The sequence below is a fragment of the Lipophrys pholis genome (assembly GCF_963383615.2).
Source record: "Lipophrys pholis genome assembly, chromosome: 1".
In the NCBI taxonomy this organism is placed as follows: domain Eukaryota; kingdom Metazoa; phylum Chordata; class Actinopteri; order Blenniiformes; family Blenniidae; genus Lipophrys; species Lipophrys pholis.
The window spans coordinates 28,288,997-28,307,481 of NC_137635.1; the positions used below are offsets into that span (position 1 = coordinate 28,288,997).

The 18,485-nt window shown below is 45.2% G+C and overlaps 1 protein-coding gene across 1 annotated transcript in view; it reads left to right on the forward strand.

The window, feature by feature from the left end:
* LOC308106486 (uncharacterized protein) overlaps positions 1 to 16,438 on the forward strand; it is a gene marked incomplete at its 5' end in the record, with an annotated part of 238,865 nt that extends 222,427 nt beyond the window's left edge. The window contains 11 exons of the mRNA XM_080458265.1: positions 411 to 2,627; positions 3,367 to 3,459; positions 4,913 to 5,031; positions 5,227 to 5,394; positions 5,503 to 5,637; positions 12,414 to 12,634; positions 12,932 to 13,073; positions 13,609 to 13,692; positions 14,263 to 14,473; positions 15,138 to 15,247; positions 16,139 to 16,438. Of these exons, the coding sequence (XP_080314391.1) occupies positions 411 to 2,627; positions 3,367 to 3,459; positions 4,913 to 5,031; positions 5,227 to 5,394; positions 5,503 to 5,637; positions 12,414 to 12,634; positions 12,932 to 13,073; positions 13,609 to 13,692; positions 14,263 to 14,473; positions 15,138 to 15,247; positions 16,139 to 16,214 (3,576 nt within the window). The 3' untranslated portion in view covers positions 16,215 to 16,438. The remainder of the gene's footprint in view (positions 1 to 410; positions 2,628 to 3,366; positions 3,460 to 4,912; positions 5,032 to 5,226; positions 5,395 to 5,502; positions 5,638 to 12,413; positions 12,635 to 12,931; positions 13,074 to 13,608; positions 13,693 to 14,262; positions 14,474 to 15,137; positions 15,248 to 16,138) is intronic.
* Between the last annotated feature and the right edge of the window lie 2,047 nt (positions 16,439 to 18,485).

Here is an 18,485-nt window from a genome sequence, read left to right on the forward strand (position 1 = left end):
AAGCATTGAGTGGTGTTTGGCCCTGATATTTGGTGATGTGTTATGTTGAAGGAGAACATTAGGGAGTGGCTCTCCGGCCTACCTGTGGAAACCTCCCAGTCGCTGCTCCAGCATCAACAGCCTCGTTAGCAACTACTCACACACACAGGTACGTGTACAAGGCGTTTCACTTTCAAACTCTGTGACGCTGACAGCACCTGACCAAAGCTTTGTTTTTCTGCACTGTCCAGGCACAGGAGTGTGTTCCAGTCCCAGAGTTGGCTCACTGTTTCCTCGGAGAACTGGGAGAACTAGGAGAACCTTCTCCGTGCAGCATTGCGGAGGATCTCCGCATTGAGCTGGACAAGTCTGAGCTCAGACAGCAGGAGCTCCTGGTGCAGGTTCAGGAGTTAGGCAAGGAGGCCGCTGAGCTCAAAGCTGTGGTCAGAGACCTTCAAGGCCAGTTAACAGCTCAGAAGTCTTCTGATTCTGCGTCTGCAGCCTCCTGGAGGGACGGTGAAGCCAGTGATGAGGAGAGGATAAGTCATCTCCAGAGCTGCAGGGAATCCATCAGCACTGAGCTTCAGGACAGACTCTCAGCTGCTGAGCACAACAACATGGAGCTTCTCTCTAAGCTGGACGAGGCTCTCAAGGAGAAGGGGCAGCAAGCCGCTAGCTTCTGTGACTCGGCCTGGAAAATCCAGGAACTGCTGGATAAACTGAAGACTGTGGAGGAGGAGAGACTGGAGGCAAAGAGGGAAGCTGAGGACAGGACCAGGCACTCTGAACGCCTGTCACGGGAGCTCAGACTCAGGGAGGAAGAGCTGAGAAACACTGAGGAGAAGCTCGATGAGGTCAAAGCTGGAGCCCAGGACGAACAGGAAGAGGCGCTTAGCCGGCTGGAGGAGCTCCAGAGTGCTGTCGGTCGAATTCAGGGGGCGCTGACACTAAAAGAGAAAGAGACCGGAAACCTTAGAGCTCAGCTCCAAGGTCTACAAGCTTCTCTGGAGTGTCGGGAAAGACAGGCAGAGGAACTGAGGAAGAGACTGCAGGAGGAGAGAGAGAAGGTGGAGCAGAATGAGGAACATGAGGTCCTGATCTCAACTCTACAGAAGACTCTAAAACAGAGAGAGAAGGATTTAGCTGCTAGTTCAGAGAGAAACAAAGATTTAGAAGAGAAGCTGGAGAAGATGAATGCTGAGAACGAAACCCTGAGCTCCAGAAGGGACAATGAGGAACACCAAAGCCTGGAAAACTACAGAAGTCAGTGCAGCAGTCTTCGAGAATCCAATGCACATTTGCTGGAGGCAGTCAAGAGGAGTGAGGAGACCATTGCACAGCAAAGTCGGAGCAGAGCCACATTGATGGAGCAGCTGACTTCTCTGAATGCCTCTGAAAACCACCTGAGAGCTCGAGCAGACGCTGCTGGTTTGAGTGTGGAAGAGCGAGAAAAAAAACTTTTAGAGGAAAACCTGCACTTGGAGGAAGTTGTTCAGAAGATGCTCATCAATGTGACTGATTCAGATGTTAAGGTAAAGAGGTTAGAACAGGAGAATCGGGAGCTTCTAGAGATTCACTCCCTGCTGAAGAAACAAGCCGTCACAGATCAGCATGAAGTGGACTCACTCAACGCCAAAGCTGACAGTCTGGAGAAGAATCTGGCAGCTTCCCAAAGAAGCCAAGCGGAGCTGCTGGAGAAGCTGCAGGAAGCAGAAGCTAAGCTCAGTGACCAGATGCTGAGGTACAGTTTGCTGCAGGCTCGAGCCGAGGAGTTTGAGAGTCGATCCAGAGACGCCCACGACGAGAAAGGAGCTGCAGAGAGCAACGAAAAAATGCAGAAGCATAAGGAGGAGCCTCAGAACTCCACAGAGACCAAAGATGACAACATCAGGCTGGTGATAGCGCAGGCTCAACTGGAGCTCAACCTGAGGGAGGTGACCCGCCTGCACGACGAGGTGCTGGAGCTCCGGTCGCAGCTCCTGACGGGCACAGAGGAGAAGATGAAGGTCCAGGCCCTGCAGGAGGTGACGGAGGCCTCCAAAGAAGACCTCCGGCTGTTGGTGGAGCAGCTGAAGACCCAAGTGGAGGAACTGAACCGCCGGCACGTGGACGAGATCCTGCGTTCTCGGGAGCGGGAGGAGGCGCTCATCCGTGAGCGTGATGGTGAGGCGCAGGCCCGGGCGGGGCTGGCCGCCGAGGTCACGACCTCCAGAGAGGAGCTGGACAAACAGAAGCTGCGATATGAGGCCTCGTGTCTGGAGAACAGTGAACTGAGGGAGGCTCTTCACAGGGCCAACACGGAGACGGCAGAACTCGGCGTGCACGTGTGCATGCTGACAGCGGAGAATGAGGAGGCGCGACTGCGCTGGGAGGGCCTGTCGAGTCGGCTGCAGGAGCTGGAGGAGGAGGCGTCACAGGAGGCGGAGAGGCTGAACGTCTCCATGGAGAAGCTCAGTCAGGAGAACCAGGACCTCCACAGTCGGCTCGGTGAGGACGAGGCCTCGCTGGCAGTAGAGCAGAAACTGCAGAGCGAGCTGAGCCGGGCCCAGCAGGAGGCCCGAGTGGCTCAGGAAGCCAGCAAGGAGGAGGTCCAGGAGCTGCACTCTCAGCTCAGCAGACAAACCCAGTGCCACCAGAAAGAGGTCCAGGTCAGTACCTGCACTACTCTGGAAGTTAGCACTTAGCATTGTGTCTGCACTGTGTATTCAAACTCAACATCTTCCAGAAACGTGCACAAGCCTTTAAAGCTTCATTAAGTGAAGTGAAGCAGATCTGTGAGCTCATTGTGGTGAAGAGCTGCATTATCTTCTCTGACCAAGTCGACTATCCGGAGCGGTTTTTTTTTTTAGTCTGACAGCCTCCATCAGGGGTGTCCAAACTCCTGTCCTGGAGGGCCGGTGTCCTGCATGTTTTCGTCCTCTCCCTGCTTCAGCATAGCTGAACCCAATGATGATGTCATCACCAATGTTGTGCGAAAGCCCAATAACGATCACATGTTCTGCAACTGGTAAGGCGAATCCTGGAATGAGCTCACTGTCGCCTCCAGTTGTTTAATGGACTCCAATCAGAAAAGAAATCGTAGTCCCAAAGTGACATCCTCTGTTTTGCAAATTCTGCAGACGACCGGTCGGTGGAGATTGTTTTAATTGTGTTGTTTTCAAGAGTATCCATCGGGTAGTCAGGAATGCTGCTTGCTTCTCAGCTGCGTTTCTGCTAATGCTACCACGCGTAACGTTCTGTCGCCTTCTGTCTGTTTATCTTTGTCTTTTTGTGTTGTGGTTCTTCTCCGGCAGTCTCTGCCTGTTTGGATTTTGCTCTCTCTCGCTCTCTGACGTAATCTTTCTTGGGTTTGAGTGTGATGAACTGATGATGTCTGTCTCCATGCAGAGTGTTAGTCAGCAGTTAGAAGAAGCCAAACAGCAACTGGAAGAGGAGCAGAAGAAAGCAGCCAGCATGGAGGACAGATTCAAGGAGCTCCAGGTGAGACGATCACCTGCAGGTTTCACACTGAAACACTCCTAGAAGTCTTCTCCAGGATAGACACCATCAGACACCGTCCAAGTCCGGTCCCACACTGTTTGATCCCCTATGTCTCTCCAGTAATCTGCTCATTTTAAGAGTTAAATTCTCTTAAGAGTCGTAAAAGTATTTAACACCATTTTGTGCCATTTATTGATCGTAAATCGTATGGGAAAGCGATATAAAAGGGACCAAACTTGCACATATTTAATGATTTATGATTTAGGATATACCATAATTTCCAGACTATAAGCAGCTACTTTTTTCTACGCTTTGAACCCTGTGACTTAAACAATGACCCGGCTATTTTCTGTCTTTTTACAGTTAACGAGCTTCATGCCGCCAACACATTTGTCCTCGTCACATCAGACCAATAAAATTGCCCAACAGGTCACAGTGAATTACCGGCAAATCAAACACACTCACACTAAATTCTTCAGATCAGCCATTCTGTACTTTCTGTGTAATTATCTGATGCCCTGGGTGATGCGTTCAGGTGCATCACGTAATTCCGAACTGCTGTGCTCCATGGGTGACCAATCGCCCTCCTGCTAGATAGATAGATAGATAGATAGATAGATAGATGAATAACTCTCTCTTCCTCTCCCTCCCTCTCCCGTCCTCCCCCCTCTACCACCCCACCACAGAAGCCGTGTTTAAAACTAGTTTTTTTCTTAAAAAACAAACAAACAAAAAAACACAATCCCCTAATCCCGCAGTGAACTTCATGCCCTGATAGAATGTGGACGCCTTTGGCTTTTAAGTGCAGCCTCTTTTTTTTTTAATTTGGTGGGTGCGACTTACATCCGGGTGCTCTCAATGAAGGCTTTTTCCCCTTTTTTTCTGTGAGAGGAAATAAGCTCAGGTTCAGTCCTACAGTGTTTTTGACAACACGGGGTGGTAAAGAGGCCCAGATTGAGTCTGTTACCACTGAAATGAAATTCTGCATCACATTTTGTTTTTTAGAATAGTCAATCAGGTGCAGTAACTCTCAGTAAACAAAAGCAAAACTACATGTTTAAGTGGATTTTCTGAGCAGTTTAAAGCAGGCATGTTGGGTTTTTGCCATTAGTTCCACAAATTCTACCCGTCCTGCAAGGCAGCTCCTATTTCTACATGCCACAAAATGATGAAAGGTCAGATCATCAGAAAACCTCATACCATGTAATCTGGTTAGATATTGTGAGAAGACATGCAGATATTGTGACATTACTGTACGCACCGAGTCCTTTTGCCAAAAGGAAGAAAAACCTGTTAACTGTGAAATCCGAAGCAGGCGTTGCAACGGATCAGACGCAGCTTGTATCGAGCTCCCAGTCACACGTTTCCAGTTGAAGTAATCATAATGTCATGGTCTCAAGCAGAAATCCCACACAAGCAGAAATAATGTGTGTTTCTGCTGTGCTGATCACAGGCTGAGAATCAGAGATGCCGTCGACAGATTGAGGAGAAAAACATCCAGATGGTCGACCGTGAATCACTCATCCGGCAGAAAGAAGACGAGATAATCTGCCTGAAAGGGAATTTATCAAGGTGAGACACCCTGTTTATAATCACACCTTCTTCTTTGTGTGTGTTTAAATCTGTACGTGATTTCTTTCTCCATGCCAGATCTAATCTCTGTGTACATTCCTCTGTTTTCAAAATTTCCCCCTGAAAGAACACATCCTATAATCAAACAGAGACGGTGATAGGTGAAGAGTAACGTGTACGTTGGACTGATTTCAGGTCTGAGGAGGATCTCAAAGTGGCTGAGCGGGCCTGTCAGGAGCTGGCTGAAAACCTACGGAGGCTGACTCAGGACAGAAAGAGCATTGATCTGAAGACGGCTGCTGAGCTGGACGATCTTTACCGCACTAAAATCAATTTAGAAGAAAGGCTGATTGAGCTCATCAGGTGTTATCATCCCCTCTGTTTCTTCACATCGTCCCTCCCCTGTATTTTCTGCTCACAATCCACCTAATGAAGGAATTGTGGTTAAATGTGTTTGTTTGTGTGTTTCAGGGACAAAGATGCTCTGTGGCAGAAGTCTGACGCTCTGGAGTTTGAGCAGAAGCTGCGAGATGAGAACATTGAGAGGAACTTCTGCACAGGCTGTCACACCCAGTTCAGCTGGTGGCTCCGCAAGTACAACTGCAGGTCTGATGAACTCTAACCGTAACCCCAACACTAACCCTTCCCACCAACTCTCCCAGGTCCACAAATAAACACAAAGAATAACTGACCAGGAGAAGCAGGCCCTGAACACAAACCATCCCTGGTTGATATCCCAGAGAACCTGTTGGGGAACGAGTGTAGGAAACCACCCAGCAACCTAAATATAGTCATAAAACCAGCAGGTAGATGCTCCAGGGCATTCTTACTGGACAGACAATATCTTCAAGAAGCAAACAGACACCATCATCAGACACCAAAAACAGGATTCAGCACAACACGCAGACATAACTCCGAGTCATCATCCAGACATTATGTTTAATATAATACATTACAGAGAGTTCTACCTTCTTCCCAAAATTCACAAAGATTCTAAAACCTGGACCGTTCCTTTTGAAGTTCCTCCCTGGCAGACCAAGACAGTGGATCTTACAACATACCCTATTACAGTTCATTTTCAGTCCATTCACTCGGTACAAGACAGATTGTATGGGATATCACGCCCCCGCGAGGCCTGCTGAAGACACCTCTGTTCACCCCTTTACGGCAGATAATCTGTGATGACGTATGCGAGGCTCCGCCTGCACATATAATCCAGCACCACCTCAGTCATATCTCAGTTCAATGGTTTAGTGTTGACATTTCTTGGTTCCAATTCTTTTGTGTCACCTAAACGCCCAAAGAGGCCGAGGGGCCCAACCCAGGGGACACGAGGGGGCCACGGCACCCGGGGCCCAAGCCCCTGCCCCTGCCCCTGCCCCTGCCCCCGCCTCGTCCCCGTCCCCGCCCCCGCTCCTTTTTTTATGACGCTTTTTTTTTTTTCTTTTTGTTTTTCTTTCTTACCCTCCTTTTAATTTTCCCAGCCTGGTCAGGCTCTGAGCCAGACCCAATGAGCAGACGACCCATCCCCGAGCTGCTAGAATCCCATGTGGACGGCAGATTCCAGAAGCTATTGAGAGGCATCCTACCCTCCAGCTTTAGGGTTGACCTCGACAGTGGGGGTCCATAATGGCATGTTAACATTCTGGATGTGAGAGGGCCCGAAAGAATAATAATACAATAATTATATTGCTAAAAGATAAATAGAACATACATACATACATACATACATACATACATACATACATACTATTAGTAATAATAGTAGAAAACAAACAAATAATGACACAAATAATAATAATAAAGCTGGGAGACCTGAACCCCCCAAACAAAAGAGAGACACATGGCCCCCGCTTGAGCCAATCGAAAATGAAACATGGCTAGCATTTCAGGAAATTATGTTTTCAGACGATAGACATTATGAAGTAGATAACGGCTTTAGAAGCGATCGAAGCAACTTATCTTCGATCGTCCAATTCATCCATATTAGTAATCAGCGGACAGCGTTACAGCAGTTGCGGCACTTCGTGTCACGATCGCCCGTAATGCTACGATTAGAGACCCGCTAACCTCTGGGACTCGAAGTGAAAAGTCATTTTACACACAAAATACTTCAGCTTAGAGAGGCCTTTTCTCACAGAGCTGGCTAAATCCCGTGTTTTCAGGTGCAGTACAGATTAAGTTACGGGTATAAACTCTCTACCGTGCGTTGCCGTGACACAAACCCAGAAATGAGGTCTTTTTGTCGGGGTCAGTCCACAGAAAGCACCGCTGAATAACCGTTTTCACATAAAAACTTGTCACCTGTATCGTTATTCATGGTACAGTGGAGAAACTCTTGGAAATTCATGTTCAGAAACGTTGTCTGGAGCTGTATAGGCGGAGATGCCCACCTGTGACCCCGCAACTCATGCGCTGGTACCAATGTTTCAAGAAAAACACTTTATATAGTGAGATATGAACGTAAAAACAACAGCAGTGAAAACAGTCAAAATGAGCTTTAGGGCCCAAAGGGTTAAAAACCTCCACCTCTTGCCATCAATTCTTGCCTGCTGCCGTGAATAACTTGATGTCAACGCATTTATATTTATTTCAGTGATCCTTTGGCATACCACTAGAGGGAGCCCCGAGTACCACTAGTGGTATGCGTACCACACTTTGAGAATGACTGATATACATGATACAATAACAAAAGACATACTGTCACAATAGCTGACATAATGATCAATATGATGCAAATATATATGAGTTTTCTTTACAAGATGTAAAAAGTGGTCTGAAAGCTGTTTAAATATATATTTAAAGTTGTATAAATATTGCATATAAGACAGGACAATGGTAGTATGAATATAAATCATATATAATAAAAACAGTATAATAATAATTGTGTAATAACCGTGGAGGTATAAAATAAATACACTAAATAATAATTGAGGTAATTGATTATTATATAAATCAGTTTCTGGTTTGAAGGGTGAAGGAGAAGGGAATTGGTTGTTTCATGTTTGTAGAAAGCTGAGGAGGGGGACCAAACAGAGAGGGGCGCTACTGCAGAGTTTTGAGTGGTAGTGGGTGAGTGTTCCAGTGAGACATGTTCTAAGTTTTCTTGGCGATGGTCAGAGATGTGAGGAGTCGTTTGTTGTTTGATATGTTCAAGTTTGTTATTGACCCCCCATTAGGTGTGATTTGGTGACCTCGTTCCAGAACTGTTGAACCGGTGTGCAGTGCCAGAAGGCATGAATATTAGTGTCTGCTGTTTATCAGGTGTAGTTATTACAGATTTCTGAGGTGAAGCCCATTTTAAACATTTTCAACCCAGTGAGATGTGTTCGGTGAAGAATCTTGTACTGCATTAGTTGTATACTTATATATTTTCTGACATTGTTTTGGATGATGTGGTTCCAGAAGTCGGCATCAAGAGCAATCGATAAATGTGGTTCCCACTTTGTTCTTGGTAATGTTATCATATTGTCTAATTTAGATATTATTTTGTAAATTTTTTTTGTAGATGTTATATTAAGGAATTCTGAAGTCGGACGTGGGAGATGGAGGTCAACGCTTGCAGTGTTATATTTGACATTAGTGGATGATTTGATTTGGAAGTATTCCAGGGATTGATTGCTCCTGACGTTGTACTCCTGGACCAGCTGGTAAAACTAAACTAGATTTTAAAAAGATGTGTTTCAAGTGTGTGATGCCTTTGTCTGACCAAGTGTGGAAGTGAAATGTTTTTTTTGTTGCTTTGAAAATCGGGGTTGTCCCACATGGGTGTGAGTTTGCATGGTGCTACAGGGGAGTCAGTGGGTACGTCCGAATTGTCCCTCTTATCTCCTCTCTCGACACCGTGAGTTTCCAGCAGGTCCCTTTAAATCAGGGGTGTCCAAACTCGGACCTGGAGGGCCCCTGTCCTGCATGTTTTAGTTCCTCCCTGCTCCAGCATTCCTGACTCTAATGATGATGTCATCGCCAAGGTTGTGAAAAAGCCCCTCATTGCAATTTCTCACGTGTGTGGAATTGTGCTGCAACTGGGAGAGAGCTAAAACATGCAGGACGCCGGCCCTCCAGGACCGAGCTTGGACACCTATGCCTTAAATGTTGTCGCCGCAAGGAATTGTGTGGCAGCATGAACTCGCCTCCTTTGCTAAAGGATGCATCAGTGGTTCCTAAGCTAAAGGAGGCTCTAAAGGAAGCAACGAGCCTCCTTTCCTTTGCTTATTGAGAATTCGGACAGTTCTTATCATGGCCGCCACACAAAACACTTCGGGGTTTAAAGAGAAGTCAATAGAGAAGGAGATAGGAGGAACTATTAGGAGATAGGAGGGACTTTTCGGACACATCCAGTGATTCTGTGGAATTCCCACCAGGCTGGCAGAGCTGTTGATATTGTTATTGTGTTAAAACAGGGGTGGTGTTTAATTGATGGGACGATAAATGGTAAATCTGTGGTTGGAATATTGCCACATGCTGTTTTTTCCATGTCTAACCATATAATATCTGACTGTCGAGGGTGTCTTGGGTTTCTGTCGGGTTGTCAGTTTGTTTCTCTGTGTTTTATTGTTCCAATAATATTTATTTATAATGGAATTTAAAGATTTGAACCAGGAAAGGGTGGGTTTGGATGGAATCATATTAAAGAGATAGTTTATTTTGTGTGAAATTGTCATTTTTATTGTCGCTATTCTGCCGATTAGAGAAAGTGGTAAGGTCATCCAACGGAGGAGAGTATCTGTTATTGTTTTGAGTAATGGGGTGTAGTTGAGGGTAAACAGCTCTGACAGCCTGGAGGAAACGTGAATCCCTAAATATGTGATATAACCAGTGCATAAAGGAACGGGTGGAGTGTGGGTTGCTACATCCCAGCTGTCTTTGTGGAGAGGGAGGATAGCGGATCTGTGCCAATTTATGGTTTAGTTTGAGATTGTTTAATATGTTCCTATTGTTTTAATTGTTTCTTGTAGTGATAACTCTGGTTTCTGTAAAAAGAGAAGTATGTCGTCTGCATATAAACTGATTTTATGATGGTGGTTTGGTGTTTTGATTCCATGAATATTTGCATTCTGTGGGACAGCTGCAGCTAAAGGTTCTATGGAGATGGTGAAAAGTGAGGGGGAAGAGTGGGCATCCTTGCCTCGTCCCCCTGTGAAGCGTGAATAGTTGTGATGTTAGTCCGTTTGTGTTACCAGTTGCTGAAGGTGCAGTGTGAAGAAGTTTGACCCAATTAATAAATGATTCCCCAAAGCAGAACTGTTGAACTGTGGAGATGAGAAATGACCAGTTAACCTTATCAAGGTGACGATGATAGATGGATTTTGTTGTTGTAATGAGTATTCCATGAGGTTGAACGAGTGTTGGTGGACGAGTATCTGCTTTTGATGAAACCCGTCTGATCAGGGTGGATTATGTGTTGGAGGATTTTTTCTATTCTGTGAGCTCGTGTTTTTGTTATGATTTTTAAATCTACTTTGAGAAGGGAGATTGGACGGGAGTTGGATGGGAGGAGTGAGATTGTGGCTGCGTTCATATGTGGAGGAAGTCTTGAGTGATGTTTTATTTCAGTTATTACTCTGTGGAAAAGTGGGGATGGAATTGACCAATAATGTTTATAGAACCCAGCAGGGAAGCCATCGGGTCCTGGTGATTTATTGTTGGTCATCAGATGTAGAGAAGTGGAAAGTTCTTCACGTGTTATTGGGGATTCTAATGTGGATATACGGTCTTCATTGAGTTTGGGGAGTTTAACGGTGTCTTCTTGGTTTGGGTTATTTTCTGATGAGTATAAATTTGCATAAAATTCTTTAACGAGGTTATTTATTTCTTCAGGTGAGTTTGTTGGCTTCCCTGCTGAGTTTCTGATAGTAGAACTAGTAGTTTTTTCTTTGTTTTGCTTTATTTGATTTGCTAAGAATTTTCCAGATTGATTGTCTTGATGTGTTCTTGTCTGAGTCTGTGTAGGTGGAATTCAGTTTTTTTTATTTAGGATTTCATTTAGTTTAAATTCGTATTTTCTGAATTCACTATGGGATGCTTCTGTTGGGTTGTTTGTCTAAAGTTTAGATATTTTGTTCCAGTTTTGTTTCTTCTTGTTCTTTCTTATTTTTGTGTACAGAAAATGAAATAATTATGCCTCTAAGTACTGCTTTACCGGTTTCCCACAGAATGGAGGGAGATGACTCCGGGGAATGGTTTATCTCCAGGAAGGATTCCCACTCTTTTGTAATGAGATCGTTAAGGTCTGCATCAGTTAAGCGGGATGTGTCTGGAGTTAGGTGTGTGTGGGGTGGTTTGATTTGGAGTGAATGTTTCAGGACCGTGATCAGTGATGATGATTGGGTGGAGTTTTGTTTCTGAAATATTTGAAATAATTGAATTGCTGATGAGGTACAGATCAACGCATGAGAAAGACTGGTGAACGGGTGAAAGAAATGAATATTGTTTTATAGATGGATGTTGAAGCCGCCAACTATTGCCAAGTCCCGTCACTCATGAAGTGTTTAATTGATTCAGATGACTGCCAGTGCCGTTTACTTGTGTTGTTGCTCTGTCCATAGAGGGGTTGACGACTGTATTTGAAGTCTCATCCTATGATGGTGGGACAGCTGGACTTATTGGAGACGGATGAGAAGAAGTTATGGAAAAATGAGTGTTTGGTCCGTATATGTTATCGACTGAGATGGGGTTTTTGTTGAGTGATATATTGATTATTATGAAACGTCCCTCTGGGTCTGTAACTGTAAGATTGTGGAGAAATGAAAGTTTATTATTGATCAGAATTGAGCCGCCTCTCTGTTTGCTATTGTAGTTAGATGAGATAACCTGGCTGAATACTGAAGTTTTTAATGTATTTTGATTTGAGTTGGTGAAGTGAGTTTCTGGTAATAAGCATATATGGTATGTGGTTGTAATTTGGGTAGGTGATTAATAGTTTTATTCATCTTGCCTGAGAACCAATTCCCCTTATGTTCCATGTTAGGATACTTACAACATTGTAAAACGGAGATCAAGTATTAAATGTGTGATTCTGTATTGTATGTGTATGTATGTATGTGTGTATTTGACTAAGTAATTGTGTGTGTGTGTGTGTGTGTGTGTGTGTGTGTGTGTGTGTGTGTGTGTGTGTGTGTGTGTGTGTGTGTGTGTGTGTGTGTGTGTGTGTGTGTGTGTGTGTGTGTGTGTGTGTGTGTGTGTGTGTGTGTGTGTGTAAAACCTTTTCTACATATATCAAACATTTTTGCTGCAGGTATAACGTAAAAAGCACATAGAAGAAAATAACTGAGACACTAACATAACATGTCCATTGTAAGAAAGAACAGCGGCTTTTTAACGCGTCGCCATGACGTTTTGTTTTATAATTCATTCCTCCGTGTTCTCTATTTCTACCTCAGACTGTGTGGGCGTCCCTTCTGCTACTACTGCTGCAGCAACACAGTCAGCACCCAGCAGGGCGGCAGCACCGAGCGCTGCTGCAGGGACTGTTACACCCAGCACAGTGCGGTGGTAGAGCGCCACCCGCAGGATGACCAGGGCCAGGCCACCGCATGCAGCTCACCAGGGACGCCGCTCAGCCGCCTGCTGAGGGCCGGACTGGCTGTGAGCGGAGGTTCAGGTGAGTCCCCAACACACACACACACACACACACACACACACACACACACACACACACACACACACACACACACACACACACACCAGTAAACCAAGAGAGATATATGTGCTCTCTCCGCTTTAAAGGTTAAACGTGTTTTGTGGCTCCAGGTGGATTTTATTTGGTGCAAAGTGGTGAAAGTGTGTGTGTGTGTGTGTGTGTGTGTGTGTGTGTGTGTGTGTGTGTGTGTGTGTGTGTGTGTGTGTGTGTGTGTGTGTGTGTGTGTGTGTGTTGGGGTTGTCCTGCGTTTGGTCTCAGGGACGGACGAGGGAGAGAAGCTGGACGACGGCGTGTTTGACATCATCACAGAGGAGGAAGTGAGCGGCATCCAGGACCGAGACATCCTGTGCAGCTTGTCTGCCTCCTCTCCCCTGCACAGACAGCAGGGGGCAGCACCGCTGTGAGCAGATCACCACTAACTACACCCTGTCCCAAAGACGTCTGGATTGAGGATTGGAAATAGTTTAATTCTGATGTTATGCCTCTTGAATTCTCACAAAATATGCAACAGACATATTTCTGCTCCAACAACTCAGAGTCTTCATATCGGTCAGAGTTACTCACTGAGTTCAGTCATTTGGTGATAATTATTCTGCACACCTGAATACATTTTCAGCAATCAAAGCTGGTGTCCAGTGGAACGATACATCGGTAGTCTCTATTAAGTACAAGTTTCATTTATATGTTCTATATATATAATTTATAACTTATTTATATATATATATATATATAATATGTAAATAAGATTTTCACATCACACAGCTCAACCAGGTTTAATAATGACGTGTGTGTGTGTGTGTGTGTGTGTGTGTGTGTGTGTGTGTGTGTGTGTGTGTGTGTGTGTGTGTGTGTGTGTGTGTGTGTGTGTGTGTGTGTGTGTGTGTGTGTGTGTGTGTGTGTGTGTGTGTGTGTGTGTGTGTGTGTGTGTGTTCCAGAGCAGCAGAGTCGACTCCAGAGGAAGACGTCAGCACGGCCGTGCAGGACGCAGAAATCTGCCTGCTGAAGTCCGGAGAGCTGACGTGAGTTCAAAACTCTTCATCTGTCTGCTAAGGCTAATGCTAATGCTAAAATCAGGGAAAACTTACTTTGTATTTTTTATTTTTTATTTTTTTTACACGTGGAGACAAATCATTAAAGCCTTGTGCTCCATTCAGTGGAAACTCTGATTACTTATGAAGTTCTTTATCACGGTGAATTTTACTTCGATTCTCAGAAAGTTTTACCAGATTAATTTTAGTCTACAGGTTCAGTCTGAAACGTTGCTTCAGACAGACAATAACTGACATGCTGAGGTCATAAAACAACAGACGTCCAATGGATCCGTCTTGCTGTTCTGCTTCGTACGACTCTTTTCTGTAAAATAAGTTACTGAAAGATGAACCAGTGAACTCAAGAACAGGTAGTTTTCTTTGTAACTACAAAAGAAAAACCTAAATCCCAGAGTGTCTCTGAACACCTGGAGAAAAGCTGCCGGAGCCAGGAAACGTGAGATAAATGTCACTGTGACGCGTCTCGATCTTAAAATGAGTTGTTGTACAGGACTCGTCGCTCTATAACATACTAACGTGCCAGTTTGCGGTGCGCTCTAGGCTCGCCGCTCCCTTCACGGTGGAGGACATCTCCAGCTTCGGAGACGGCTCCAGGGAGCTCTTTGTCAAGTCCAACTGCTACAGCACCATCGCCATCTCCATGCGTAGCGCCGGGCCCACCGTGTGCTGGACCTTCACCTCCGAGCCCAAGAGCATCTCCTTCAGCGTGGTGTTCAGGGACAGCGCCGACACGCCGCTGGAGCAGGCCAAGGTCAGCGGGGCGCTCTGAGCCCACCGGGCGGTCCACCCCGGACCCCCGCACCACACACTATCAGTAGTTTTCCGTTACAGCATAGAACCACGTCGGCGTGGAGCAAGGCGGCCCCAACCTCCAGCCACAAACACAAAACAACTATGATGGCGTACCTGCTGCTCGGCCTGATGTTTTTATTAGACGCGAGGTAAACGAGGAGATTGGGTTGTAAAAGCAGCAGAGGTAACTCTTATGAACGAGTCGCTCTCCGTGCTCATCGAGTGATGTCATGCCGCGGCCAATCAGTGGCCTGCCGACTGCCGACTCGGCTCGCTTGGAACCGCGGTCGATTCAGTACTAGAAAAGTACCTGGTATCAGGTATTAATACGTAATGGAGGCGCCTACAAGCCGAAGCGAGGCGAGTCGGAGTGGAAAAGCCCCGTCAGTCCATTAGTTCTTCTTTAACTGTCCCATCATGTTGATAACATTCATTTGGCTCCATGTACAAAATATCTGTGTTCAAACTGTTGTAGTACTTTTAAATTTAAGAACGAAGCTGCTCTGAACTTATCCCCACACTGAGGTTGTTGTATTTGGTGGGCGTGGCCTCGATGGCGAGATTAAAATGTGTGTCCAGCCCAGTGAAGCCCCCCCGTCTGGTCTCTCTGTCCACGGCTGCAGGTCTTGATCCCGCTGACTCGCTGTAACTCGCACAAGGAAACCATCCAGGGGGAGATGAAGGTCAGGAACCCCGGAGAGTACACGCTCATCTTCGATAACTCCTTCTCCAGGTCAGTCCCGCGTCTTTCCTGACACCTTTAGTATCTGCCAAGAAGACAAGGCTGTAAAAAAAAACCTGCATGAAAGATTCTGCTAAACCAAAAACTGAAGTCGGCGCCGGCCCTCCGTCACTTCAAACATGTTGACTTTAATAACTGACAACCCTGAAGTTCAGCAGGGTGGCATGCTTCCTTCATGGAATACTGTTTCAGCATCACACACTTAAACCTTTATTATTATCATTATTATTATTATTTATTATCAGAATCAGAATACTTTATTAATCCCGTGTTGAAATTCTTGTAACATAGCTCTACACACAATGAATAGAATAGAAGTTTTAAGTGTCAGTGTTTCAGCATAAGGCTAAATAAGTATTATTAAACTAAATGTTAATATATATATACAGTGCTGAGCTCAGCTAGTGAAAGCATCGAGGGAAATGAATAAATGAATAGAGAACAGATCATATTTACAAGGAGGAGTTACAGAGTCTTATTGCCACAACGATTCTTACTTATTCTGATTCCAACAGATTAACTTTCTTAAGTGTCTCATTGAAGCTGTGAAGTTTCAGCTGCAAAGCAACTGAAACAGGACGGTGAAACACAAAGATCATTTTATTCTATATGTTGTAAAGAAGAAGAAAAATACGAGTTCAAATTAGGTGAAACTGTTAAAACCTGAATAAACTACTATTGTTGATTTTAAACGGTAGTTATGAAACTTTATTTACAGTTTCCATTTGTATAAAATTGTAGATTGAACTTTGCGTCTCTTCGACATGTTTTGAGGCTCCAGGTGAATTTGAGCGTCTGTTTCCTTCAGCGAGGCTCCAGAGGGACGTGAACCAGAGCAGTGAGGCCTGAACCTGTTCAGACATCCTGTCTTTCCACCTGCAGGTTCATCTCCAAGCGGGTCCTGTACCAGCTGAGTCTGGACCGGCCCGTGGTCTACGACGGCAGCGACTTCCTGTGAGTGGCGCCGGCGGACGGCTGAGGCGCTCACACATGCCAGCAGCTCGGTGGTGGCCGGATGAAGGACCAGGTGAATGGGTGGAGGCTCCGCAGCCTCGGCTTTCCTCTGCAGCAGCAGCAGCAGCTTGAGTCTTCTGGGAGCTGAATTCCTAATATGAACAGAGGACGTGAACATCTTCATTGTTTTGGAACAAATCTGTTCATTTCATTGGTCTTCCATCTTGTAAAGTGGTGTCTGATCCGACCCTGAACGCAGGATTCATGAGCTTCTTTCCACGTTTTCACGTGTCTGCTCGCTACGGCCAGTGCTGCCCTCTGCAGGACCGGGGCTGAAACTCCTGGTGGACAGACCTGGAACTGCACTCACTGTTAATGAAGTTTACTTCTTTTTCGGGGGGGGGGGGGGGGTGCTGAAGGTCCTGATGGGTGACGTCAAACTGTAGGACAGAGACTTTAGGTTGCCTTGCGATCAGAAAAACTGAGCCGACATTCATGTGATGGTTGTTAAAGCAGAGCCACGACTCGATAAAACGGACGCTAACGCTGAACCATCAGTTCATCACACAAAGGGACGTTTGTCTCTGCTGTAAACAAGAAAATAATGATTAAAATCTAATTTAAAGCTATGACATCTTATTAGTGCCTCATTCACGAGAAACCAAATCTGTAGGGATGATTTTGTTGTTGAATTATTCAGCATGTGTTGGGCGCCACCGCGGCAATAGGGGGCAGTGTTGAGTCACGGTGTGTCCTCACTCAGTTTGTTGGTTTGCTGGCTTTAGTTTTAATAACTCTTGGTGGTAGAGTTGGATTGTTTTCATTGGTCAGATACATTTATTTATTTATTTATTTTCAACTGTTTAGTTTGACTGTTTTGAGAGAAATAGTTTAATATAAAATAAATACTGACAATCTGCAGCTCCTCTTATAGTCGAATTATCTGGAAATAAATCCTCATTCTTAAAATTGTATTTAAACTCCACTTTCATTAAACGAAAGAATATTTGATCCATTAAAATCTGCCTTTGGCTTCGGCTGAGAAAAGTTTCCTCTTGGTAAGAAAACCAGGATTAAATCCAAGTAAAGAAAAGTCTCAGAGGAAAACAGAAAGTTTCACTCGCTTGTTTTCACTGACGACCTGCTGCTTCACCTGGAGCTTTGATATGAACATAGAAACCAGTAAAGAGTTAAGATGATGAGCTAAAACATGTGAAGCAGGTCATTAAGGGTGGAGAGTGGTCAGTCGCTGCTGCTTCTTCCTCTCCGGCGCTCCAAGTCGCTCGAGTCCAGCAATGGATGACTCGTTCATGCGTCATTAGATTTGTCTGCCTGTCGTCAGTATCGACACTCATCCCTCCACATCAGTGTGTCTCATCTCTTTGGTGTTTGTTTGTGTATTTACATTTGTTCTGATCCTACCAGGACCTGTAAATGTATCTTCCTGCTCTGCCACAGATTTCCTATTAGCTCTGGGTTTTTGGTTTTTAAGCTCTTCAAGTATCAGAACTAGGGATGTCCCGATCACACTTTTTTGCCCCTGATACCGATCCGATTTTTCAGAGTTGAGTATCGGCCGATACCGATACTTTCCCGATCAGATACTTACATTGCTATTGCAAATATACTCAATAGTCTATTTTTGGAGCAACAAAGATGTCTGAAGCTAAAAGCACTATTGGCAGAAGCTTTGTTTAGCTAGAAATTATTGTAAAACTCACTTATTGAATCAAAATTCTTCTCTTTCTCTTTAGTTGTTGTTGTAAACTGAGGGTACATCCACACAAGGAAAAAACGATCTTTGTCCTCTCTGGCCTTCTCCCTAAAAACTTCCGTCCACACCTCACTATGAACACGGCTCAACATGAGGCTTCAGGACATGTAGTACACGTGCCAGGCCTTTAGGGGCGCTGTGACTCACCAAACACAATAAAAACAGAAGAAGACAGACCACATAGAAATTTAGAAGTAGACTTCTGCACATAAACACATAACCCACTATATATAAATCTAGTTTTATAGGTCTCTGGCCCCGCTCCGCCTGCTTCTAGCTTCTGCAGCTCGACCGGAGCTTCTAGTCCTGATTGTTCTGGTTATTAGGTGACGTTGCGGACTGCGTTTTTTTTTTTAAAGATCGGCGGGGTGATCGGCTGGATTTGCCGATCCCTGATCACTCTCAAATCACCAATATCGGCCCCGATCCGATATCTACCGATCGGATCGGGACATCCCTAATCAGAACATTACATTTCACCACGGTGGCGCTCAAACGTTA